Source organism: Armigeres subalbatus, chromosome 1, assembly GCF_024139115.2.
Source record: "Armigeres subalbatus isolate Guangzhou_Male chromosome 1, GZ_Asu_2, whole genome shotgun sequence".
Taxonomy (NCBI): domain Eukaryota; kingdom Metazoa; phylum Arthropoda; class Insecta; order Diptera; family Culicidae; genus Armigeres; species Armigeres subalbatus.
Window position 1 is genome coordinate 151,182,342 of NC_085139.1, and position 27,518 is coordinate 151,209,859.

Below are 27,518 nucleotides of genomic sequence, written 5' to 3' on the forward strand. Positions count from 1 at the left end.
GTTTGGCTAACACTTCATAGCTAATCAACCAACCTTACGTAATTCGATTCATAACATTCAAACGCAGTGCCCGATCGTGAATATTTTAAGTAGTGATAAACTAGGGTTTGTTAAAAGATATTTTAGTTACAAGATAAACATTGTCTAAAAAATTGTAACTAAAATATCTTTTGGTTTGTCCCCCGTCGAATGCAACTTGTTGAGAGAAAATCGATTTAAAATTACTTTATGAAAAATAAGCTAGTGTTGTTCGGTTTTCGAATGCACACTAAGTGGCCCAAAATATAATTTTTCATTTTTTTATGACGCCCTGATGCTATGAACAAAATTTCAACCGAATCGGTCAATGTTTGGGCGATGCTAAACACATTTGCTAGCCACGTTCATCTTGTTCTATTTTTTTCCTATTATTTGGCATTTCGGATACAATGAGTAGCACTAATAATTTGGTACCTGGAAATAAATTTATTTATTTATTTATTTATTATTCATTTTAATTTAGCATAATGTAGCTATTTTTTTTAATCGTTATAAATCCAAAAATTGCACTTTTGGCAAGTTTTAATAAGTTAATAATTTAACAAATATATCCAAATATACATTTCCATGGGAAGCAAATCATCATGCGTTTAACTGCATTCTCTGTACAACGGGGTGATCAATAATATTTACAAATATATAAATACCTTAGTTTACATTTTGTCGACATTCAACAAGCTTCTACATGGAAGATTGCTATGCAGAAACTTGTATTTTCCTTGACTAGTTTTCATTTATCATAACTGCAAGCACTTTATATTTTTTTGCAAAAATTTTGTTTCTATAAGTGTACAAATTTCACTAATCAAATGGATTATTCTTGGTTCCAGAAGTCATTGAACTGAGGTTGTTCATTATTTTTTGAATGTTAAAAATATCATATTATTCAAGGAAAACATGAAAAACAAGTTTTAGAATTGTATTTTTCAAAAAGGGAATATTTTTCCCATAAAGAATATACCTACATGCCAACTATCAGTATGCAATCTACAATATACGTTACAACGCGAAACAACCCAACATGAGATTTTTTTTCCATTAAACCTGCCATGAACAGTAAACATTAATAGGTTATTCGGAAAACGAGCAATGTCACGTAATATGGATCATTTTAAAATAAAACGTTATATACATGATACGCAGTAAAAATTAGATGTGAGAACTTTAACTTTAATTTACATTACGTGATTTTGCTCGTAGTCTAAATACCCTATAAGAAATCAATTAGTTAGCAACTCGCGAGAAAGAGTTGAATTAAATTTCAAATAAAATAAATTATGTTTTATATATTTAAAAATATGTAAGCTGGTCATTGAAGTGCATACCCCAAGCTACTCATAGCGCATTTTTTACTCGATTCGCATATCAATAAATAGGGAACCTAGCATAGCCAATATGTGGTTATGTGTCATATCAATCCCTCCTAGTCTGATTGGGTTTCAACATATTTATCTGTAATCTTTGCCTGCAGATGTCTGTATTGGTCTTACATTATTCATTATTACTCTTACATATTCTCCCTCTAGCAAACCACATTGGGCTGTTCACATGATGCACATTCCCCACCACTTTGCAGAACACAATTGCCGGGGCAGCTAGTTCTATAAGAATCCTAAAATCCTGTAAAAATGATTGCGTAACCGAAATTGCCGATTCTTTTATAAAAAACAAAATGCTGCGTTTTTCTAAATATGTGGGGCATTCATTCAAATCAATGGTCTATCGAAAACATTCGTGCAGAAGCTGGGCCCGATCGATGACGACCTCATTTTTCGCATCGCGTTAGAAGTTTGTATGGAAATAAGGATGGGAAAAAGTACATTTTTGCAATTTTACTCCTAGAGGTTCCAGCTAATCGTAAATCAAGTGGCACACCACGTGGAAGAATAATTTACTGAGTGTTATTTTAAAATTATTTATCTTATATGGATGGGTTAGGCCCAGAAGGTGCTGACAAAAATATTAATTGCTTGCATATGGTTTGAAAATTCAATCTAACGTATTGAGTCACTGCCAGGGGCAAAAATGTACGTTTTCTGATATAATGTCCACATAAATTTTAAACGCAATTCGGAAAGTTGAGACGCAACCAACCAAGCCCATCTCGTATCATAAAGTATGATTAGTTAGGAAATTGGAACTGTCAAATTCCAAAAAGCACAGGACACAAATTATTGACAGAATACAATTTGACAAAATTATCTGTCTGGGAAAAGTAAGAAAATACTTTTAATGAACGAACAGTTTCATAACATTTTTTACTTTACAATTGCAAATTGGACAAGATTTTCGTTGTTTCCATACTTTCATTGCGCATTTATAACAACAACAAAGATGTACAAAATTGCTATGAACAAATACGCTGTTTTTTGGTTCCGACAGGCAAAACATGCAGGATCCCAGATTATTATCGGAACCTGCTAAAAGTTGGGCAAAGTCGGACGATTGTGATTCTCGGAGAACACTGACATCATCGCATAAAGTATCTGTTTTACGTGAATACAACGCCGAATCTGCCGACATACATGATATTTGCGATAAAGTTGTATAGCGATGTCTATCCTTGGGGTAAGACGCAACTTCTCCTAAAACTTTATCTGCAACGTCCTGACATGATTCTTGAACAGATTCAATCGTTTCTTGCGAAGATGTCTCATCGAAGAGAAGTTTGTCATCTTCGGTTGGCGTACGCTCTTGACTAGAGCAAGAACTGAAACCAGAATCCTTAAAAACAAGCTGCAATTGCAAATGCTTATTTTTAATATCATTATCTGCTGGCAAAACTTCTTCGTTGCCACGTCGTTTCTTGAGACCAATTGAATCGATCTCATCTAAAACTTTTCGCTTTAGGGTTACTCCTTTAACCTTTTCCGAGGTACCTACACTTGCTTTCGGACAAACCATATCAGTATCTTTCAATTGTTTTTGAACGGATGGAGTTTTCTCAATGACGATATCTGCCCCACTGTCGCTCTCTGATGTACCTACTGTGGACATTTTTCTACTTGATCTGGACTTCCCATGCAATTTCCTAGAATCTAACCTATTTCTATTTCTCGAACCACTAGACAATAAACTTTCCGATGATGACGTTGTGCTGCTATCGGAAAGTTCCCCATTCTTAGCAATCTCTATGGATCGCATTTTTCGCTTCTGCTTAGGACGCGGGGGAAATAAGCTTTTACGTACCTAGAAAATAAGATAATAAATTAGACATGTACGATACTAGAAATTATACGAATCGAATTTTAAATACATAACAATGTGAAAACAAAACAAAATCAATGATATTTCTCAATATTCCTTTAACTTTAATTTTAAGATCTTTCCATCGTTACTTAGCATATTACAGTTGTATAGAAATAAATGATTTATACCTGTTCCATGTTGTGTTCTTCCATTTTTCGTCTTTCAAGTGTTCTGTAATCCTCATATTTATAAGCAATGCCATGTGTTGAAAGTATCCTTGATGATTTTCCCACAACGATGTACCCATGTATGGGAAAGCAATTTACTAGTTTTCTTCTTGATGTAATGCAGTGGCACAACTGTATCCAAAATAATACCTTTTCTCTTGACCGTAGCGAAGTACGTTTGGGCAGTCTACCATTGTTCGAAGTACTTTCCATCTAAGATTGTGTTGATATTCTTGCATTGAATTGATTCATGTTTTTATTTCATATATGGAACAATTAGTTAATATTAGCCAAACCTTGACTTTGACTACTGCTTCTGCTAACCTATATCTAAAGCCAACGATACAAAAACTATTGAATGTTTCTGACATACGCAGACTAGAAATTATTTTCAACAATCAGGTTTTTTCTACAATCAACTCACTTCAATCAGGAATCAAGCATCATTTCTGCCCAATTTACCAAATTCGACATGACAGGCCAATAAAAAGTTTTAATATATTGCGCATTAGAAATTTTCTTGAAGCCAACGAGCTACATCTATGGTCGGGATTCTGCGAAAACGCATTAAAGCATCAAAGCTTTCCTGATTATTGAAAACGCATTAAATAATCATTAGGATTTTAAAACTGCATCCATCTTTCAAAATTAAAAAAAAATGGAAGACTATTTTTTAAAACAACTTGACACCGAAGCATTTTTTGATACAGAATACAGAATGTTAGCCTGGAACAAATATTACTCTCTACTTTTGTCTTGCTGGTCTTTAAAGTCAATTTGCTGGTCAATTGAATAACGAAAAGAGTGGAAATTTAAAAAAATGAACCTAATCACAGTTTTATTATTTTTCAATGACAATTTTGCTTTTTCCCCTAACGGTAGCTTCACACCTCGGGAATTTGATCCGCGGATTTTTTCCTCATATATTTTTACATAAGCGGTGTTTTCGAGATATGGGCGTCAAAAATCCCGGCCCCATTTTAAATGTATGGGGACCAAAATCCGGCGGAAATTTTTCCCAAGGTGTAAAGGTAGCCTCACACCTCGGGAAAATTTTCTGCCGGATTTTGGTCCCCGTGCATTTTAAATGGGGCCGGGATTTTGATTTTCCGTGCCCGAAAAGATCGCATTTGTAAAAATACATGGGGAAAAAAATCCGCGGGCCAAATTCCCGAAGTGTGAGGCTACCATAAGGTAGCCCTAAAATAGTAAAATTAGATCGTAAAATATTGTGGGCGAGGTAGGCAGAATAAAATAATAATTTTCAGATCTTAACAGACAACACTCAAGCTCCGGAGTAACTTAGAGTTTCAAAACTGCAACGATTGCTCCATATTCCGTTTGAATACGTATTTTCACGAGAATTTGGAATATATGACAATCTATTTTCCGCCAAAAAATGACACATGCAGTATCTCAATACCAAATTTTCAAAACGACTTATCTGCTTTTGTAAACAAATGTTAGAACGTCGATTGGACGAATCTGATAGTACTCCCACGAAAACTTCACACCACCAACAGATAGCAGAAGCTTTCACCTACGTGTTGCTGATGTTGGTTTGCGTGGGAGTGCTATCAGATTCGTCAAATCGACGTTTGATTCTTTGTTTGTTTACGAAAGCAGATATATCGTTTTGAAAATTTGGTATTGATCTTGATCAAACGACTCGTATACGATATATGTATTTATTTAAGCTTAGAGTGACTGCACTGAATGACTCAAATTGACAATATTAATCATGATTTAATGCCAATCGATTATAAGCGTGTAGTAAAACCGATCATCTAAACATCAGCAGAACCAGTAGTTATTAGGTCAACTTTCCTCCGACCCTAGCATCAGTAGATGCATGAGTATTAGATTGCTAATGGCGCTTCAAATCTTGTGATCAACTTGTTTTATTCAAGACGGGTATTGCTAACTTTAGACAAGACAAGTGAATTGAACAAGTTGCTTGAATTGAACGTCTTCGTTCAACTCACTAGAACGAAAAGAAAGTTGAACATGTTCAACTTTTGGCAAGTCAATTGAATTCAACTGAGTTGTGCAATTCACTTTCCCTGTCAAAACGTAGCATATGCGTCAGATGTTCATGTTTTTCATCACAGTAGCCCAATTTTCATTGTTGAAAACAACCCGTTAAAAATCGTTTACTCATTAATGGGTACTTTTTCTCTGCTATCTCTTTCTCTCTGCTGAAAAATTTACCCATTTAGGAAGAATAAGTGAATTTACTCATTTAAATGGACATTGTTGTTTCAAAAGGGCGAAAGTCGCAAACGTAAACTCCTTCTGTTGATTTTAGGAAGATAAGAGACTTCTGGTGGCATTTCCCTCTTCCGTTCGATAGAAGGCGCGGAGCGCCACCAGTTCCAAGTGGTTGTTAGCTGTGTCAACAACAGTGTCGAAATGTTTCAGCAGGGGAAAGAGATAGCAAAGAAAATGCCATTAATGAGTAAAAGGTTTTTAGCGGGAAACGAACCAAACCAATCGATTTGACATTCAAGATACCGACCAAATTCCTCTATAGGGCACTGCACGGACTGCTTTGTCTCTTTTTCGCTGCAAAGAAATCTGAAAACAACAAGGCCAGTAAACGTCAAATATCATGAAGAACGAAAGAGAAAGAGATTCTTCCGTGTAGTGCCCTAAACAAAACCTGGGTTACTATGGTTAAATCATGTTGGTCATAAATGCCGTGGGATAACAGCGCCTCTAGCGTTCTAATACTTATGCTTTTACTCTAGCATCAATTCAAATAAGATAAACACACAATCAAAAGACCTATTCGCTGTTATAGTTTCTGGTCATTCAAATCTGAATGCACAGTAGATGAAGGACAATAATTCTCGTTGTTGACTCCTTATTTTTTGGTAATTCCGTGGCTTTGGTTGTTCAATGATGTTGTTCAAATCGGGATGTTTGGTTTTCGAGAACATTTTGTTTTCATACTCTATAACTTCGAAGGACTGCAGATCATCGCATAGGGAGGTGAAACATTGTACATCAGGATGAATTCAATCAGGTGTTCTAATCTGTCAAATTCACGATTCAGCCATCTTGGAATTTTGTATGGGACAGCCGGCGAGTTTGTTTACGTTTTTCACTGAAAATCATTTTTCCCCCGCGCATATCTCTTCCATGTACTGACGAAGCGATTGAACGTTGATGTACATATCTCGAAGCATGAACACTGCATACTTTGTTGTGCTGAACACTGTGGTCACGTGACGCAGCGAGCAAAGATAAGAATAGACAGTGAACATCAAGAATGAACCTGGATGTTTGCTGTGACAAATTTATCAGACATTGAGGAAGTAATGAGTTGATGCATCCTCTCCACAGCAAGGTCCTATGTAACCTTTGATTTTCTGCCTAAAGTCGTCGACGAATGGAATCGCTCTATACCAAATATCACTCCGCATCTTCCACTGTATTGAGCTGTTCTGAATTATTTCAAACATAAATATATCATACAGCTGAATTCTCGTTCTCATTTCGTAATATGCTACACTTCCACTAATAAATCCGATGCTGGTCCGATGGCCCTTTCGACCGACGATGCTAAAGATTACATAAGTAGATTGGCGGCATTGAAGTCCTCGATGACAAAAATTGAAATTCATTATTTTACTTCTGTTCATTGACATCCTGGATCAGTACATGTACGCGACGGACACATTTCCTCCCTGTAGTTTTGTATTCTTTCCTGGCAACTCAACGTTTATTTCTGTAGGCTAGGCACATATTTCATCAAGTGTATGAGGCTCCGAATAGATGTTTGCAATGGAGGTATCGATATGGATTGCATATTTTCCAAGTGCCCACATACATAAAATAAGTTTTATATCGTATCCATGTAGGTCATAGTATCCACGTGTAGTTTATTCCGTTGCATGATGTTTATTGTATTGTGTTGTGATGTGCTTCTTCTTCTTATTGGCAATACATCCCCCCTGAGACATTGCCGCCTCGCAGCTTAGTGTTCATTCAGCACTTCCACAGCTATTAACCGCGAGCCATGTAACCATTTTTGCATTCGTATATCATGATGCTAACACGATGATACTTTTATGCCCAGGGAAGTCGAGACAATTTGCAAACCGAAAATTGCCTAGACCGGCCACCGGGAATCCAACCCAGCCACCCTCAGCATGGTCTTGCTTTATAGCCGCGCATCTTACCGCTAGGCTAAGGAGGGCCTCACGTATGTGCATGTTGTTCAGTTTTTGAAAATACAAGAGCTCCACTCTTGAATACACAATAAAGTGCATCTCACTAATGGTTATAGTTTCATTCCAACACAATTATCAAATATTTCTTCTGATGTCCCATTTGTTAATCGATGAATTTCCTCGACGTAACTGAATCAGGTCTATTGTTTTACTTCCTTCACTATTGGGATAACTCGAGACGCTGCTGATTATCATCATTGCTGTAACTGGTATTATAATCGTTTTTGCTATTGATGCGCACTAGACTGATTCCGAAGCTCCATTATATTATGTATCTACTTAGAGTTTTTGCTGCTATATATATTTTTACGCTTATTTTTTTAGTTTTATAAGTTTTTTTCTTAGCGTTGATTTCTATACTTTTGCGCAAGTTTTTTTTCTATACTGTGTTAATTTTAATATATAGTAGTTTTACTTTTTTCAATGATTTTTTTTTGTTATATTTTGTGATTTTTTTTCTGTTTTTTTTTTTGTGATTATCTTTTAAAAAAGAGATTCGTGTTTTTTTTTCTTTTTATACGCAGCATTTTTTTTCTAAATTTTTAGACAATATGCACAGATTTTTGGAGCTTAATACCGATGATTTACAATATTTTGTGGAAATGCGCTCTACAATTCATTATTAAATACATTACATATACAAGAATGCTGCAAATATTAGTCAATATTTTGTTATTTATCATTTTATCTCCCGTAAATGGCACCTATTTAAAAAAAACGCGATGATGGGGAAATAGGATGGAAAAGTGGGCACTGAAAAATATGGCGCCACAACTTTTGTAGTTAAGTTAAATAAATATCTTTGTATGGAATAATCACTCGTTCTCACCTTATTAAAATTGGTTTTACAAATGCCGACGATTAAATTTGCAATAAAAATTGATTTTCAAATAAGTTACCAAAAAAACAAAATCTGTATTCAAGTATTTTTGAAATGGTTTCAATTAATTTTTCTAGACAGTTCTTTTCAGGTGGTATTTAAAAAGCTGCGAAAGTTAACCGAGAAATTAATGAATACCAACCGTGTAAAAAAATATATTGAGGTGTTCGATAGAAGAAAACTTGGAAAATTTGTTAAGAAAATTATGTTGAGCTTTTAAGTGGAATGTCTTCACTTGTCAGCTTGTAAGTCGAGTCAAGTACGAGACACTGAAGACAACCTTACTGTTGAGGTCGAAATACGTATCTGTCAAGATACAATTAAGTGGTGGAATTAAAGGCGATTGTACAAACTCGACTTATGACAAGAAAAAATTGGAAAATTTATCGGCATGGGGTGGTACTACCAACTGTGGTAGACAAGATTTCCTTTAAGATTGAGTAAAATCCAAATCTTAAATGCATACCAAGTGCTTACAAAAGAACCACAATAGTTTCAACGGAAATGATATTGAACAAAAAATTAGTTTTATTCAAATTTATTACCAGTGACCACAAAAAAAAACATCTAAAACGACAAGTTTGGAAGTAACGTCATTTGTGCATGATCTCTTAAAGTGTATACGATAATTAAAGTGTTATTAAGTTCAAAACAAGTTTGAAAAATCTCACTTACTGAGACTGAGAATGTGCAACTGAAATTTGGGATCGGAAGTGGGGCTGGGTCGGCCCCACCTTACGTAGGGGCGGAAACGGAATCTGTAAACAAGCATTAGACTGCAACCCAGCAAAACATCGCAGCAGAGGCAGAACCTATGGCTCATGGCGCCAATGTTGTGTCGAGGACATTATTTACAATGCTACCGTTATGTGAAAATCAAAGTAAGTTATCAAACTAATTAGGGGCAGTAGGGGCAATATGAGCCACTTTCTTTTTGAGCTTATTGACAAGTTTTACCAATTAAAAGTTATATGATCTTTAGGAAAATGCTCCACATATGCCTCAACGTGAAAACCGCATTAAAATTCAATTGTAATTCAATGTACATTTTCGCAGCATGTGCAAAATTGTTATAAGATTTGAAGTTTATAAATAAGGTTTCGACACAAAACTGATTGAAATTCAGGTCAAAAAATACATCACAATCAAAAGATCTATTATAATTGAATATTGTGCACACATGTTTGTACTGATACAAATATGAATTATTCAAAACAATTTTTTTTCCAAAACCAGTCACTATGGGGCAATATGGGCATACCTGCACAGAGCAAGATATCAGGCCTGAATTTGCGAACAAGTTTAAATTTCAGTTGCCAAATACAAGAATATTATCATCAATGTAAGATTCATTACGGAAAAATTACAACACCGCATTACTGCAATCGAAACAGAAAAAAAGACCAATGATCAATTGAAATATGGCAATTCAAACGGTGAAGAGTGGCAAATCGGCTCGGTCCGCTGTTGTGCGGTTTATTAATTCTATTTGGTATGGAATACTCTAAACTGTTGTAGGAATATCATATTCTTCCAGATTACCACACTTTTCACTCTCAAAAAACTCAGATTAATTCACCTAGCGTCGGTGGTGCCTTTCTCGCCACACCAACCTTATATAGAGCTTATATGGTTAGATGTGCCATTTTCTTCGTAACTGACCGATCGATCGTTATTAAATTCAATAGTGATCAACAAAAAGTTGTCTAATGTTTTTCTAAGCTTTTGTGCACACACATACACACAACATACACACGGACAGACAGACATGTGCTCAGCTCGTCGAGCTGAGTCGATTGGTATATAACACTATGGGTCTCAGAGGCTTCTATAAGAAGTTCGTTTTCGGAGTGAAATGATAGCCTTTCGGTACAACTTCGTTGTACGAGAAAGGCAAAACCATTTTGGATGGGTGGTCCATACTGCCCCAAATGGTGGCTCATATTGCCCCGTATAGTCGGGAAAACACATTGAAATCAATACATTTTCAAAAGTGCATTCCAAAAATTTCCAAACACATTTTCCACCATTCATCGACGTAATATGAAAGGTAACACTCCCTAGTATAAGTCAATTACATTTGAATGATGATTTGTTGAGGTTTTCAGCGCTTTTCGGAACGATTTCCTTAGGTGGCCCATATTGCCCCGATCACCCCTAATATTATTTGGTACCTTATGTCCAAAATTTCGCATTGAAACAAAGTTAAATTGGCGAGATCCAGCGATACATCCATTCTAGAAAAATGATTTTACAACAAATGTAGTGGCGACAACTTTTAGATACGCCACCTTTGATCATGTCCTATTTGATACCAATCGAAACGGTGAAACGCGTTGTATGCGAGAGATGTCGTTGATTCAGTAATATTAAAATAGATATTAACTAAGTGCAGGAGATAATCTATTCGCCATTTACTTGATTCCTGATCACTATTTTTTTCTCAAATTGCAGCGTATTTCATAAATTTACATAGTTCTTGATTTTTTCTACATGTTTTTTTGTCGGTAGCTCGGTGTTGTCAGTCAGCGATGAGCTTCATAATCGTGATGCCCTAAAGGTTGTCGGCACTCTGAATCTTTTGAAATAAACAATCAGTAACTCATTGCTAACACTACATTGCATCTAACCTTTTTATTTTATTAGTTAGGATTACATTCAATGATGCTTTCAATACTGATCTCACACATGCGCCTACTGGAAATGATTTTCAAAATTCAGCTGATTATGTCCTATATTGAAAAAATGTGGTATGACATTGTTATTCAGGTTTATTTGATTTACATGTTCCATTTCCACATGTTCCTAGGATAAATTATTAATATACGGTCAACTTTCCCTCGTTTGGCTAAACTTTTAATTGATCTAGTGAAACAGTTTTGTTAATTTGATTAAAGCAACTTAAGCCCGTAGTCCATTCTTTGTCTAATCGTCCAATATTTTCATAAATCATCCAGGTATATAGCAGACTGATTAGACATCGACATGGATTTCGGACAAATTGTTACAAGTGATACGCTTTAAATCTTATGAGAGTAATTACCAAACATTCAACTAGTATCTAAACCTTTCTTCTAAATTTGATACATAAAGCGCAAATAGACGCAGCTTCAATTTCGAAAGCTAAAACAGTTAAATTCATAGTTTTTGAAATATTGATGGGTCATTTCTCACGAATCAACTAGTAATAGCATTTGCAGATCACACAGATTCACGCTATTGGGTTGCAGAAGGGAGAACTTGTTTTTATCCTGTAAATTTAAAAAAAAAATTCTAATTCTGTCTGCAATCTAGCAGCATAATGTGTTCTCATCAAATATAGTGACACAGGGTGTCGACTACCTGGAAAAACCTGGAAAGTCAGGGAAAGTCAGGGATTTTCGTTTTGGACCTGGAAAGTCAGGGAAAGTCAGGGAATTTTGATTAAGGTCAGGGAAAAATCACAAATCCAAAAATTGAAAATTTATAGTGATTTTTTTTTTAATTCGAGCAATATACTAAACCAAGGACACTTATGGCAATAAAACTCTGAGCCAATTCTAATCCAGTTATAACAATTAATAAAGGTACTGAAACGTTGGATCAGAATTAATATTGCGTTTTATCTGGTCATCAGACTGCATAGCCGAACAATACTCACAGGCAGCTACACTGCCCATGATCGCATATTTGTAACATTTGCATTTTTTTCGATTTTGAGATTATCTTATAAATCGTTCCAAAATTGTTGGATCTTTAAGCAGGTCAGATGAAATCAGGAGGTTTATTCTGAAAAACTTGAAAAAACTACCAAGTTGTTTTGTAACATTGAGCAAAATGACCGCATAACTGTAACACTGAAGAATTCTGTCGCCTGTATGCCGTGTGTATCGAACAAAAATTAACGCGATAAATTCGTACTCAAATATCAAGTAATGTCAATGTTGCTACCGAAGAATTCGAATGGAAAAAGTTTTTATATAATTTTTGGCAATTTTTAGAAAATTATTGAGATTTCCATACTTATGCATATCACAAACATTATCCTTCCATTTCTCCCATGCCTACTTTTGTCGATTGTTACAAATATGCGATCATGGGCAGTACAGTCGACAACCACCTCCACTATCAAGCTATAAAGCTTATTTTTTGTGTGGCCGTTGGCAGTATTTAGACTAAAAGTCTACTCCGGGCCCTTCTAATGTTCCCCATGGTAATCGAGTTTGTTTCTATTAATCTTGAAGAAATAACAAAGGGTCCAAAGTCGTGTTACTCAAATGGTCACTGTTGAGACCTGATCCAAATAGTCTTTTTAAGTCCCCCTTCATATTTTAGATTATTTAGTTTGAGTGGTTTTGTGCCGGAGTCGTTTTGATTTTTTTGCAGTTTCCTTATTAGTAGAGTTTGAGTTATGGCCCAAAGTTCAGAACTGTTCAACAATCAATTATCAAACATGTTTAACCTACAACCAATAACTGGATATTTGTAAGTTTGTTGAAATAAAACGCCGAATAGTAACTTTGTGGACCTGTGTCGGCCCTCCACTGCATCAGCATCATCTCCAAACAAAATGATGTAGGTAATGTTTTAACCCTATTTCCGCCCACGACATTTTTTGAAGATTTCATTAGGAAGGAATCATCTTTGAAAAAAATGCTTGAACAAAAGTTATTCGGCATAGATAAAATTGGTGGAAAACAAAAAAAATTGATTGTAAATCAATTTTCAACCGATTGTTTTCAATAGTTCAACTATTTGTACTCAAAATTGATTATATTTGCAGTCTAATGAAACCATAAAGATGTGCCTAATATTACTTTTTGTTGTTGAAACAATACGATGAAGGTTAGAAGGTGCAAAGTTTGATAATGATTCACAGACACCAAGGGCGGGGAGAGATTTAAAAACATTACGTGAACTTCCATTTGATGATGGGCTTCTAAAATCGATTCTCACGTCCTTAGGTGGTCATGTAGAGAGAATGATAGTGGGTAAACGCATCATATGGCAACTCGTGTACGTAGGTGGCGATGGTCTCAATTAAACGTTACTCGATACTGCATAATCATGCTCGGATGCAAGAGGAGGATAATGTTGTTGTCAATGATAATGTTTCAATATTACATTCGCTGCTTTAGATGGTTGATCTTCGAGAATTTTGTCCAGAAATTACTTCAGAATTCTCACTGAAACATAAAAATAAAACCCCATGGGATTTAAAAAAGCTGTCTCGATAGGTTTTATCCTGGAGCTCCTCGATGGATGTTCAGCATTGGCGTAAATAAGGGGGGACCGGGGGGGGGCCTGGCCCCCCCCAGACCTACTTGTGGCCCCCCCCCAGAAAATTTTGAAAAGTAATTCCAACTTAGTCAGTTTTTATTTCATTTACATATTTCCTACATATTTCTTAATTTTGATTATGAATTTTATAAACATATTTTTTGTTGCGTTATCACATCTATGACCGTTTGTTCAGCAAAGCATCTAAATATTTAAGTTGGACCCCCGGGAACATTTTCTCGATTTTTAAGCTAAAATCAATGCCGCTTCTAATTCAGTTGCTTGCTTAAAATAATAAATTTGTTCTGCATTTGTTTGACTAGTATCCTGGTCACAGAAACATAAAAACATAATTGTATTAAGATATAAATATTTCTGTTCTATTAACTACCATCCGATTCAAAAAAGACTGAAACAACTACATTAAAATGAGCACATGTACAAAAATCCGGTCAATGAATTTTCGAACGACCATTCTTTCGAAAATCTTAGAGTTAATCGCAATGTATGCCGCAAAACAGTTGATCAAATTCCTATGGAGCTTTTTGCTCTCGCTATATAATTCTGGCACAGAAAACTTATAAAACTTAAGAATCTTTGAATCTACAATGACAGAAAAATCAACAACGCATTCCATTGAAAGTATTAGGACAAAACTTAGGCAACCTTCGCACTCACAACAGAGATTGCATTAAAGAAATATTTTTATAATCCTCAAAAGATCTTGTTCCATTTAATTTTTTGGCGATTTCATAAGGATCATCGGAAAACTCTTTTGTGCCTGCTTTAGTTAGAATTTGTTTTTTAGGATAAAAAAATAGATTTAGAAACCAGTTCGTATCAGAAAACATTTCTTTTGCAGCACAATTCAGATCGATTTGGTTGCTTCTCAAGTCTCTTTGATTTTTGCAGAGAAATCTCTCACCTATTCAGAAAACCATAATAAAGCCTCTTCCTAACGTCAGTAACTACAAAAACTCTATGTTATTCTGGAATTTGATTTATGACTCATAATTTTAGTACTCATAATTTTATAACTCATGGAATTTATGACTCATAAAAAACACTCTAGGATTCCAAATTTGTGTTCATCGGTACTTAACTATTTCAGCACATAGCATACATTTTGGAATTGCATGAATACTTTTATATTGATTATGACAAAATTTCGTGGAATTTATTCCACATCTAAAGAGTTTCCAAAATTTTAAGTTTCAAAAAAATCGAGATCTTTATGCATTAAGTAATCATGGAAATGCTTGAAAACTTTCAGAAATATACTCATATCGAATTTCATTTATAGATAATTCGAAGAAGATTCTTGAATCTTAGATTACACACTTATCCACATTTAGTAACATGGAGAAGACAAGTTGACACAGACACAGCGTTTTGAAGCAATCACAGCATCATTGGAAATCAATTGTATTATTCGCGATTTTTTTATGTTAGTTCTAGGACGAATGAGCGATAAACTTAGTCAAACAATTTCTATTGCAATCCATGCGCACAGTGCTTTAAATCGCCTTTGAAAATTACATCCCACCAGCTGATGCCATGGCCCCCCCTAGACCGAGACTCTAGTTACGCCTATGATGTTCAGTTGATTTTTTTTTTCAAAAGCTCCGCTCCAAAAACTTTGTATATTGTATGTTATTTACTCAAATTTTAACTAAATGTTTTCGTGAAGTTTTCGTTTTCATATAAAAAAATATATCAAGGAATCTTCAAACATATTTCCACGAGTTCTTCAAAAAACTATTAGATGTTCCTTATTGAGTTTCATTGCTTGTTGCAGTTGTCTCACATCTAGTTGATAGTAGTTAAACTTTCTATAAATAAAACAATGCTGGAACTCCAAGACCATTTTTGAAAAAAAAACAACTGAAAATCGATCAAATTACTGGGGTAGGTGAAGCTCCCCTCAGCATTTGAGACTAGTTATGGCACTTCTTCACAAACATTCCCTATTTTTGATATTGTCCATGGGACCATTGATTTATTTAAACAGAAATTAAACGACCTGAGTGTATTCAGACCAAATTATTTAAATTATTGCAGTGGTTAGAATGTTTTGCTGGGCTTAATGTAAGTGCTGCATATAGATTTATTCGAGCTTGTAGGGATTGCATTCTTGATTATCTGGATGATACCAAGCAGCCCGTAACTATTTTTAGAAGTCCATAAACTGTACAGAATAAGAATTCTTACTCCGTAAGTATACTTGAGAGCCATGGAGGTTTCTCGATGTTCACGAAAATAACTTATCCGGAAGATTTTTTAACGGCATTAGAACGATTGTTTAGAAAGAGTTCAAAAGTCGTGTCAAAAGATACAAGTTTTCACACAATTTTCCACGAAGATAATAAAAACTTCAACCATTTGAAGAAGTCCGTCAGTAGTCTTGGAGGTCTCCAGGGAGTCCTTGAGAATTCCAAATGGTGGATGTGAGCACCAAAAAACTTATTACATTAATTGCAGCTAATTTTAACGATGTGAATTTTGAAAATCTTTCGGAAGTTCTGCGCATATACTTAGATCTTTGCGAACGACTTGAATTACCTATCGATATTCTACGAATCCTTAATGTTCTATTTCTAGAAGTGATTAGACTTCCAGTAGCTCAGGAAGTCATATGGACTTCAAGGATTCACACATGCAGAGATTTTCATACGCTTTTAGAAAAAAAAACATTTTTCATACCTGGAATTTTTCGAGGAATGGTCTGGAAAGTCAGGGAAAGTCAGGGAATTTTATTCTCAAATTTGAGTCGACACCCTACAGTTGATTGATTCCTACATATCAAATTTAAGAGGAAGGTGTACTAATTCAAGTTCTATTAAATATCTCTGTAGATAAATCTTGAGGATTCAGCGGGGAATAGTTGTGGAGTTCTGTACATCGTTTAAATACAGAAGATAAATTAATGGTCCCAAATGGCTCTGATGATAACCCTACCGTTAACACAAAATCTCTCCATTTTCGCAATTTCTATATCGTGGTTCAAACGTGTCGAAAGCGACAACCATACTTTCGCTGGACGCTTTGCTCCACGTGCTACCATTCCATTGGATCAGCCTATTCCATTAGAAGCAGAGAAGAGTGCTTTGAAGATCAGAAGAGGTTACCAAAAGCACATTTTTCACTTCGGAGGTCTTAATGACACACGAATTGAAATATTTCAGTAGACCAATTCATTCCATCGAGTAGTGACGTAACAAAGATTGTCGTAACAAAGCGAACCTGTGTTAGGTTCCTGGTAATCGTGACACTGAAGGCAACGACTAAGCCCAGTCTTTAAAAAAGTTCTTAGCACAGTGGCGTAGCCACGGGGTGGTTTTGAACAGAGAATCACTACCACCCTCCCCCTCCCTCATTTTCTGGCCACGCCACTGCCTTAGCATATATACAGATCTTATAACATGCCAGTTCCCAAGCCAATATCACTTTAAGTTGTTAGGAAAATTTTAAGATGAAGTATGTATGTCGTTTCTGCGGCATACATGTAGAAGACTCGGAATTACCGGAAAGCGATTGCTCTTCATAGAATAATACACCTAGGGTAAAGTGCCCAATAGTGGACCCCCAACCAATAGTGGACCCTCCAGCCATTTTTGCATTATTACAGCACAATGTAAACATTTTGCTATGAAAATCCATCGGGAGAACCTACCTTACAGTCCTATGATCTGATTACATGCATTGGAAATGCTATGGAAAGTAAAATTAGATGATTTTTTACAATTCTTTAAAAAATAAACACGAGAGTGTCCATATAAATGAATAAAAATCAAATGAAGTGTCGACTTTAGGGAAGCAATTTCCTATTATGGACCCCCAGGGGGTCTACTATACTGCCGTGAATCGCATATCTGTCCCATCTTTGCTGGGTTTCCTATTCATATGGGACAAATATGCGATTCACGGCAGTATAGGGTGAATACAGTCAGACTTTGAAATGTAAATTTCAACGAATAACGTCGAGTATTTGAGTGTTTTATGTAGGTATCGTGAGGCGGAGATGCAGAGCTTGATATCGGATATCACGCTAAATTAATATTTTAAAAATTTCCACTCCTTATGCCAGAAAGAGCAGAATTTCGCTACTAGTATACCCCGCGTGTGAGAAAAAGTTTGAGATAGGCAAAATTTTGTCGAAATTCAAATTAGCATAGCTTTGTATAAAATAATCCGAAAACTAGAAAAGTTTCTGCGTCCGATGGTTCCAGTTTTATCAAATTTGGAGTTTTTAAGCAAAGTTATGCTAAATTGCATTCTGACAAAATTTTGGGAATATCTCTACATTTTTTTTCTAACCCCACCCCTTTATATGCCCAATAAGGGGGAAACATACTTTCCGTTATATATGAAGTTAGACACAGAGGCTTTGAAGGATTGTACGACATTTGGCGGTAAAACATTCCGCGGTTAACCATTTCGCGGTGTACCAGTTCGCGGTCTACCACTTCGCGTTCATATCGCTGTATAACATTTCGCGGTTTATATTATTTGGCGGTATACCATTCCGCGGTTAGTACTATTTCTCGGTGAACTTTTTCGCGGTCAATACCAATATGCAGGTTTAATTTTAAGTAGCTCAATCAATAATGTGTTATTTAGCTTTGTAAAGCCTCAAGATTAACTTATTTATAAAAAGTGAATAATCATTGAGTTGACATCAGACTTGTATAAATTCAAATCCCATCAAAAAAAAACAAATATTTTGAAGTAAAACATATTTGCAAATGCTAACATTTAAAGAATGCGAAACAACACACTTCGCATTATACCGGGCAAATGCAAAACATTTAAATAAAGCAAAACTTTACATTTTGCTTTATACCGGGCAAATGCGAACATCTAATAAATATAATGCCAGTTATTTCATCTGAGCTCTACCAAAAGATCATAAGCCATCAGGACGGCGAAATTTATCAAATGATATTGTGTATCTTGATGACAAAGTTCACACATCATTGTCAATAATGTATATGTCTTTTTGAAATAACATAAAATAGTGCGTAAAAGAAAAGATGAAAATACTTGAAAGGGAAACGCAATGAAAGAAGCGGTCATATAGAGGAGAGGAAATTGAGGGTTGGTAGAAAAGAATGGCGAACTAGTTAAAAATTAATTGCCACTCTTAGACAATACAAAAAAAAAGTTTAAAAGGTAAGCTTAGCCTGGACACCGCGAAACGGAGCACCGCGAAATTATATATACCGCGAAATGGAATACCGCCAAATGGTACACTGCGAAATGGTTTACCGCGGAATGTCGGACAACCCTTTGAAGCTATAAACGTCCAGAACCCGTGCTGTCATCGCTGATATTTTGTGTGCAATTAGCTTCTGCAGCGCCTGTATGTAACCTCAATCTGGTGACAGATTAGTAGTACTTCTTGTTGGACTCAGGGGAAGCCAACCAATCATGAACTCGACCCTTGTCGGAGTCATCGTCGGAGTCAGTAGAAAGTACTACTGAACTTTAAAAAAATCATTCTACAAGGACCGAATTCATTCCTGCGAAATTAGCTAATGTCTGTTTATATAGCGTAGCATTTCAACTTGCCCCGATACGCGGGGCAAGTTGAAACGATCCATATAAAAAATAATTTCAGTAGGGGAAATGCCGGCTTTGGCAGGTTTTGTTCTATTATTGCCAGGGGGGAGTTTGTTGACCAAGTTTTATGAAATTTGACTACAATATCCTTTGATATGCAAAGAATGTTTAGGCCAAATTTGAGTATAATTAGTTATAGAAGCCCCCCTGACAATAATAGAACAAAGCATGCCAAAGCCGTCATTAGCCCTATATGAAATATTTATAAACAAGTTCGATAAAGTTGCTTATTTTTTATGTAATATTTGGCCCGCACTAGCAAACAAAACACCGCACACGGATTTAAAATGTATCAAAGGGTGATTTGTTTATAGCACAGTTCAACGTTGAAAAACTCGTTTCAACTTGCCCCGGAGTACCTTATACCTACTCGTTCTCTCGGCGGCAGCCGGCGGTCTTCTACTCCCTCATTTGGCTTCACCGCAACTAACAGGTACCCAAGGACACGGTAGCCTAACTACTACAGATACCTGTCATAAGACGAGTTTAAACAATCCCATTGAATTCCACCACTTAATTGTATCCTGACAGATACGTATTTCGACCTCAACAGTAAGGCCGTCTTCAGTGTCTTGTACTTGACTCGACTTGAAGAAAATGATCGCAGCTTACACTATTTATACTATGCGTAGGTATAATAATTTATCTAGGTACTTATCTTACTACGGTGCTTATTTCTACTCGCTTGATGCGCTTAATGTTTAGGTATAAACTTGAAGAGCCAGGAGCTACCATTTCCTTGATCTTTATTCAACAACCGCGTTTGTACCTGCCGGTAGATTTCCAAGCTCTCAGCAACATCAAGTTTCCACGGAGAAGAGACATTTCTTAAAATTTTAATGTTTGATGTCGTAATTGAATGATTTTCCTGATATACATGTTCAGCTACCTTGGACCTAAACTCATAATTTAATCCCTTATCAGTTTCCCTCTTAGCCTTACTTACTTCTGCAATATGTTCTTTGAACCTTACATCTAACGATCTTTTTGTTTGACCTACATATACTTTATCACACTGTGAACAATTAATTTGATAAACCCCGGCCTTATTTAACATTTCTACTCTATCCTTTGTGGAGCCCAACAGTGTCTTCAGTTGATTGCTTCTGCTGGAGAATACTAAATCGATGCCGAATTTCCTCAGTCGATGGCGTAGCTGGTGGGTGATGTGTCGATCATAGGGACCGATACCCTCTTCAGCGGTTCATCGATCGGTGTTAGTGTTGTCAGTTCGTTTTTCCGTAGGTTCCTCTGCTTCTTGTTGATGATTGCTTGTATTGTTCTTTCCTTGTATCCATTGATCCTCGCTGTTTCCAAGATGTGTTGTAGCTCCTTCGTTTTTCCTTCTTCGCTCAGGGGAATCGTCTGCATCCTGTGGATCATGTGATGAAAAGCTGCCATTTTGTGCTGATACGAATGATTTGATGTGTATGGGATGACTCTCATGGTGTTGGTGGGCTTCCTGTAGATTTCGAAGTCTAGCTTTTCAGCTAGCTAGCAGTTTTTCATCACATGATCCACAGGATGCAGACGATTCCCCTGAGCGAAGAAGGAAAAACGAAGGAGCTACAACACATCTTGGAAACAGCGAGGATCAATGGATACAAGGAAAGAACAATACAAGCAATCATCAACAAGAAGTAGAGGAACCTGGCATGGAAAAACGAACTGACAACACTAACACCGATCGATGAACTGCTGAAGAGGGTATCGGTCCCCTATGATCGACACATCACCCACCAGCTACGCCATCGACTGAGGAAATTCGGCATCGATTTAGTATTCTCCAGCAGAAGCAATCAACTGAAGACACTGTTGGCTCCACAAAGGATAGAGTAGAAATGTTAAATAAGGCCGGGGTTTATCAAATTAATTGTTCACAGTGTGATAAAGTATATGTAGGTCAAACAAAAAGATCGTTAGATGTAAGGTTCAAAGAACATATTGCAGAAGTAAGTAAGGCTAAGAGGGAAACTGATAAGGGATTAAATTATGAGTTTAGGTCCAAGGTAGCTGAACATGTATATCAGGAAAATCATTCAATTACGACATCAAACATTAAAATTTTAAGAAATGTCTCTTCTCCGTGGAAACTTGATGTTGAGAGCTTGGAAATCTACCGGCAGGTACAAACGCGGTTGTTGAATAAAGATCAAGGAAATGGTAGCTCCTGGCTCTTCAAGTTTATACCTAAACATTAAGCGCATCAAGCGAGTAGAAATAAGCACCGTAGTAAGATAAGTACCTAGATAAATTATTATACCTACGCATAGTATAAATAGTGTAAGCTGCGATCATTTTCTTCAAGTCGAGTCAAGTACAAGACACTGAAGACGGCCTTACATTGTTGAGGTCGAAATACGTATCTGTCAGGATACAATTAAGTGGTGGAATTCAATGGGATTGTTTAAACTCGTCTTATGACAGGTGAAAACATTCCACTAAAAAGCTCAAAATAATTTTCTTACTACAGATAGCTCAAAGAAGGACAGTTGACTGTATTCCAATAAAATGACTAATTGAAATTTTCATGTGGGCGTAAAAACTACGAAACTTTTCTTAAGTTTTAAATTTTGGTTAAACTTTTGAAAAATAAAGAATAATATGATATACTACTTCTACATGATATATTACTCCAATACCAAATCGAATATCCTGCATTTACTTAGAGTAGTATTTTTTCTTATGTTTTTTTGACAAAGTTGATGTACTTTTACTGTTTTTTCTTAATAGATAATTTCGGGATGGAGCGGAAGGCAGGTTCTATAATGGAGTGTTTTTGTGTACATATAAATTTATGATTAACCCTAAAGCTGCTATTGCATATCTCCACATACCTGATAGCATCTCTCACAGTAACGATACATGGGATTGTTTTGTTTATTGTTACACTTCACACATTTCCAATAATCAGCAGGGGCAAAATCACTGTCGTACGACGACTGATTATCCGATTGCTCAGTGTCTGCAAGAATAGCGAATTCAGTTGCAGACGAGTTGTCTGCGACCGCTTGCGCAAACGCGGCCAAAACGTAATCCTAAACAAAATAAAAAGGACATACATTAGTTAAGTATAAGTATTAATAGCTAAAAAAGTCCATCGAGCTTACATCAGTCCCACTAGAGGATATATCCGAAGAGTAGTAGTCGTCTGATTCAGTGGCACTTGCTACTTCATATTCGACAACCTCCATAGTGGCGATAGTGTCCACAGGTCCATCATCAATTGAGTGATGTGATATACTTGAGCATTGTGATTCAGTTTCGCAGTCAGATATATCACTAGAGTCGTGACAAATATCTAAAAAACATTTTTTCGATTATTCAACGGTTCCTCAGATGCCCTAATTACCGATCAGAAATACGGAATACGCTTCGCAACTTGAGCAAATTCATGGGGCAGGTAATGCGCGTGTCTGCAAACCAGATTATGCTAAAGGTAACTGAGTTGGTAACTCAATCGATCTAGGGATTTTGCGACTTTCATGGACATAAACGTATTCGTGCAAGCCCTATGAAATACAAATGCATAGTTTGCAACTGAGCTGATAAATCTTATAGCACCTTATAGTCATTAATACTAGACAAACTTGTGATTCAGGTACCATGGTTATATACCCTAGTACATATTGTAGCATGGTTTTCCACGTTATGCCAGCATGGTACAAGATGACACACTAGTGGAACAACTTGTATCATGGTACGAATACCACCAGTGTGTCATTAGTATAACTTTGGAAGTGTGAACACTAAGCTCCATTGACCAGTAACAGTAAAATAATGTTTAATCAAAATATTGGGAAAAGGTGGGACAGTGTCATTTTTGTGCATAACAAATTGCATAGATCATAGCTTTGTGAGATGGATGTGGTTTATTGTCACGTGATATGAGAGTAATATTTAATTTTGTTTTTCTGCTATGTTTCTTATGTGAAACACAGTACCTATAAAACGTGTAATCCCGTCGAATAGTATGGAAGATATATCTTTTTGGTAATATAGAGAAAGTATCATTGATATTGTAGGTGACGTTGTACTGACTTCTTTGGAATACAATAAATCGATTTGATCTAAAATTAGACATTTAACCTAGGACAGTTGTTAGCTTAATTAGATAAATAAATGAGTTCTGTTCAAACTGGAGAAGCGCGGTGCGAAATACATAAAATTGACCTTTCCAGTCATTTTTTTTATTCGCGCTATCGATTCTTTATTTTATTTAAGGTCAACTTTCCTGAAGAACCCATATTTTATACGCCTTTACTGCCGTTCTACGCATAACTGTCCCATGTATATAGGAAATCCCAGCAAACATGGGACAAATATGCGTATGACGGCAGTTTAGGTATTTTTAAAATTTAAAACAAAAACTTGAAAAAGTGCTGTTTTCTAAAATTAGTCCAACATTTGCCCAACTTTTAACGAACATCCAGTGAATTTTTCATGCCGGTTTACAAGTGCAGCACTTTTTCGGTTTTTGGTTTTAACTTTTAAAACAGTTAGGGGCGATTTCTTCACCTCCGCTTAGTGCTTAAACCAGGTTTAAGCGTATGGGTAAGCACCGCTTAAGATTTAAGCGGAGGTGAAGAAACTGGCCCTTAGAAGCTTTAGAAAAATAGCTTCTTCGGAAAAATTGACCATAAATAAGTCAAAGAATCGACTGAAACAATAAAACGAGACACATTTTTTACGGGACAGGTCAATTAGAAGAATCCGAAAAACCAGTGCTAACGATAGGCCGCCGGCAGGGTTCGTCGGCCCGTCGATAATGCATCATACTACAAGTAGATGAATAAGTATTAGATTGCTAATGGCGCTTCAAATATTGTGATCAACATGTGTTGTTCAAGACGGTACTTTATGTGTCAGATGTCCAAGTTTTACATCACAAGTAGCCCAATTTCCATACTTGAGAACAACCAAACCAAAACAATAAATTTGTCACTAAAGGAACTGTCTTAACCCCTTTTTATGCAAAATCGTCACTCCCCCACGAGGTAGGAGTTGGTGGGACAGCTGGTGCTTTATGTAAAATCCGGGTTATTATGGCTGAATCATGTTGATCACTTATGCTGTATGGGATAACAGCGCATCTAGCGTTCTAATACTTATGCTTATACTATTCTACACGATTATATTGACTTTTGATCTTAAAATTCTTGAATTCAAGCATATTTTTTTTCATAATAGCATATCTTTATTAAGATTTTTGGAGATTTTTTTTTTTTATTTGTGAGACTTTCTTTCTGTCTTGTGCTGGCTTGTCTCCGAAAAAATTGGTAATCGTTTTGCTCAAACGGGTTCAAAACTAAGCCATTTTTAATTTTTAAATTCTTATTTCTATTGGCATAGGTACATCAGTGCTTGAAACTGAATAAGCGTGCTTCACGCCATAGCTCAATTTAATAAAAAAAATTATTTATTAATCATAAAATTAATTGTAAAATTACGCATACACCAATATACTTCAGATTGGTCGATTATTCACAGTGCGTGTTTGATGAAATTGAAGCTTTACTTTATTTTGTATTTTTATCATAGCTCGAAGTTATTCCCTCCCTGCTCAGGCCCATTTGTTGACAAAAAAACAAGTAGGTTGGGTGAAACTTCGAGCTACTTCAAGATGTTCATTGGACAGAACTATTGAGTGGTATAGCATGGCTATAATTGAATTAGCTATTAGTAGTTTGCTTCGAATACCTTGAATGCTGGTTGTTGTCAAGTAGCCAACGGAAGATGATTTCAAGTAGACGCTGCTACTGATACCGATTTCGAGCCCATTTTCCGATTTCTACGTACTTGATTTTGTAAACAAAAATTTAAAACAAATTTCAGCTAAACCAAGAACTTCCTGAGAAAATCACGTTTATGTATTCGGCAAAATAAGCCATTTTTGACAAGATAGAAGTATTAATTATAAAGAAAAACGTTTACATTCTACGAAATTGATAGAATAACAATTGTTTACAGAATCATGTACCCAAATCGCAATTCAATGGCTGCCAAAAGTATTTGAGCAGGGTTATTCGGATTGAACTGTCATTTTAAGCTCAGTTTAATTCGGGAAATGAGACGCATCCGGTATGTGTAATTTTATCATTTTTACAGGAAACTTGAAGGACTTGCGAAGCACGCCTATTTACCTGTCATTGATGCATACTTGCATACCTTCCAGTGAAAAAATATTGCAAAATTATTCAGTTCTGAAACCGTTTTAGGGAAACTATTGTCAAATTTTTCAAATCTTAATAATTGTTAGATATTATCAGTTATAAATGTTTGATTTTCCTGCTCCTTGAAAACAGGTAACATTTCTTTTATCGTATTCAACGCCCTCGAACATGTTGCATCTTGTTTGACAGCTCATCATAAGCTTTGGTAAATTGAATACAGTGCTGTGAAACGTAGCATCCCCTACCAATTATGTATTGCTATTGTAAATTTTAATATTTACCAGTTTCTTGTTCATTGAAGCTATTATAGATATCCTCATCCGATTCTAGCACTCGGGTAGGGCTCTCCTTCGCTAATGTTATGTAAATTAAATTCGCCGTATTATGGATGGATGGTGCTAATAGTTCTGCTACTTCACTGCTGCGACGTTTCTTTGTATTCCAGCCTACGGGGAGTGTCGCGTGGTTCATTTGTATTTCGGCCATTTTTGCCAAAAATAAAATTTACATACCGATAGTTTTTATTTCACAGGAATTCATATTACTAGTTTTATTTTACACAACAAAACACCACACTTCTTACAAGCAACTCACAAAATTACTTTTTTACTCCAGACAATCAAATTGGTTTCTTAGTAGATCAGAGAGTCTAGCACGAATCACTCCATACTCGCTTGATTGATGGAAATGGAAATTTTTCATTCTGAAAGTGAGCCAACTGTACAACACATAAGATTGCAACAGCGTCATCTACCAGCGGAAATATGCGGTTTGCGTCAATACTACAATCAATTTTTTTCTACACGCAGAAATTTGTTTACTTTGTGACGTCCTTCGGTAAGATTTCACAAAAAGTAGATGACATTGTATTCATTTGCGGTCATGTCTGTTTGCTGAATGTTTCACTCGTATAGTTTGGATTCTGGAGCACACACACATTGGCAAAAATAATAGAGGTTATGAACCAACTCATGCAAAAAATATCAATAATCGCATCCATAATTTAAGTTTTCGAGCCACGACTTAACTTTTCGAACCAAACGATTAAAAAAAATTAAACCACAACCAGATGGCAGTACTTTTAAAAAATCACTGTTGCCATCTAGGGCCTGTTTTTAGTCGACATACACTGGAAACACTGTCACGGTACGCTAGGGGCCCTACACATATTACGTAAAAAATCATTTGTTGTATGAAAGAAGTCAACGCTACAGGGCAAGTGAATGAACTTCACTTCAATGGCAAAAACACAGTCACTTCAATGGCAAAAACACACATCTCACATTGAAAAATGGAATCGAGAGAACGCTGAGAGAAATTCAAATTGTAACGTGTAAATCAACCAAGCCTCTCAACTTTCGAATTTTCTTCCAAAGTTTTATCCGTTCGCATATTAAGAATGCCTTGTTCAGCACATCTTTACTTCCGAAGTGTGAATTTTGCCTAAATCTCGAGAAAAATCCATCTTCGATCTTTCTTTGTACCGGATACACAAAATTACATAAAAGAAAAACTTTTAAGCTCCCAGTGTGTTTCATTTTCGAACAAAATGTCGGAGACCCGACCAAATAACAACCAGATGGCAGCGTTTAAAAAACCACTGCTGCCATCTAGGGTCTATTCTTATCGAAATACATTGTTTCTCGACTCTCTAACACTCTCTAACACTCTCGACACGCTAACTTTCACCTACTCAGTGTCTGTGTCTCTTTTCTTTTTACGGAAACTGAGTAAAATTTCCTTGGTCGTTGGTTGGTGTTTAGCGTTAGTGTAGAGTTTAGCGTAGAGTTTAGCGTTAGCGGCAGCGCGAAAACAAAATGCGTTTGAGCCGTTTGATTTTTTGGAAAGGCTGACTCGTCTCGAAATCCCATTTGGTAACAGCCGTGAAACA

The 27,518-nt window shown here is 36.0% G+C and overlaps 2 protein-coding genes across 3 annotated transcripts in view; both read right to left on the minus strand.

Annotated features, from left to right (window-relative positions):
• Positions 1-27,518, minus strand: part of LOC134205271 (227 kDa spindle- and centromere-associated protein-like) — a 261,767-nt gene that overhangs the window by 9,303 nt on the left and 224,946 nt on the right. The window lies entirely within an intron of this gene.
• Positions 446-26,432, minus strand: LOC134205273 (E3 ubiquitin-protein ligase Mdm2-like). Its single transcript, XM_062680375.1, has 5 exons — positions 26,140-26,432; positions 25,909-26,073; positions 22,565-22,755; positions 22,292-22,492; positions 446-3,228 (listed from the first exon to the last, which is right to left on the minus strand). Exons 1-5 carry the CDS (start codon positions 26,165-26,167, stop codon positions 2,269-2,271), a joined length of 1,545 nt encoding a protein of 514 aa, XP_062536359.1. The 5' UTR covers positions 26,168-26,432; the 3' UTR covers positions 446-2,268.

Bases quoted from the DNA above. Each gene is read 5' to 3' on its own strand.
- LOC134205273 (XM_062680375.1), bottom strand. From the start codon at position 26,167: ATGAATTCCTGTGAAATAAAAACTATCG. The intron at 26,074-26,139 runs GTATGTAAATTT...CACTCCCCGTAG, and splicing joins CTGTGAAATAAAAACTATCG to GCTGGAATACAAAGAAACGT. The intron at 3,229-22,291 runs GTATGTGGAGAT...CTTATTTTCTAG, and splicing joins ACTGTGAGAGATGCTATCAG to GTACGTAAAAGCTTATTTCC.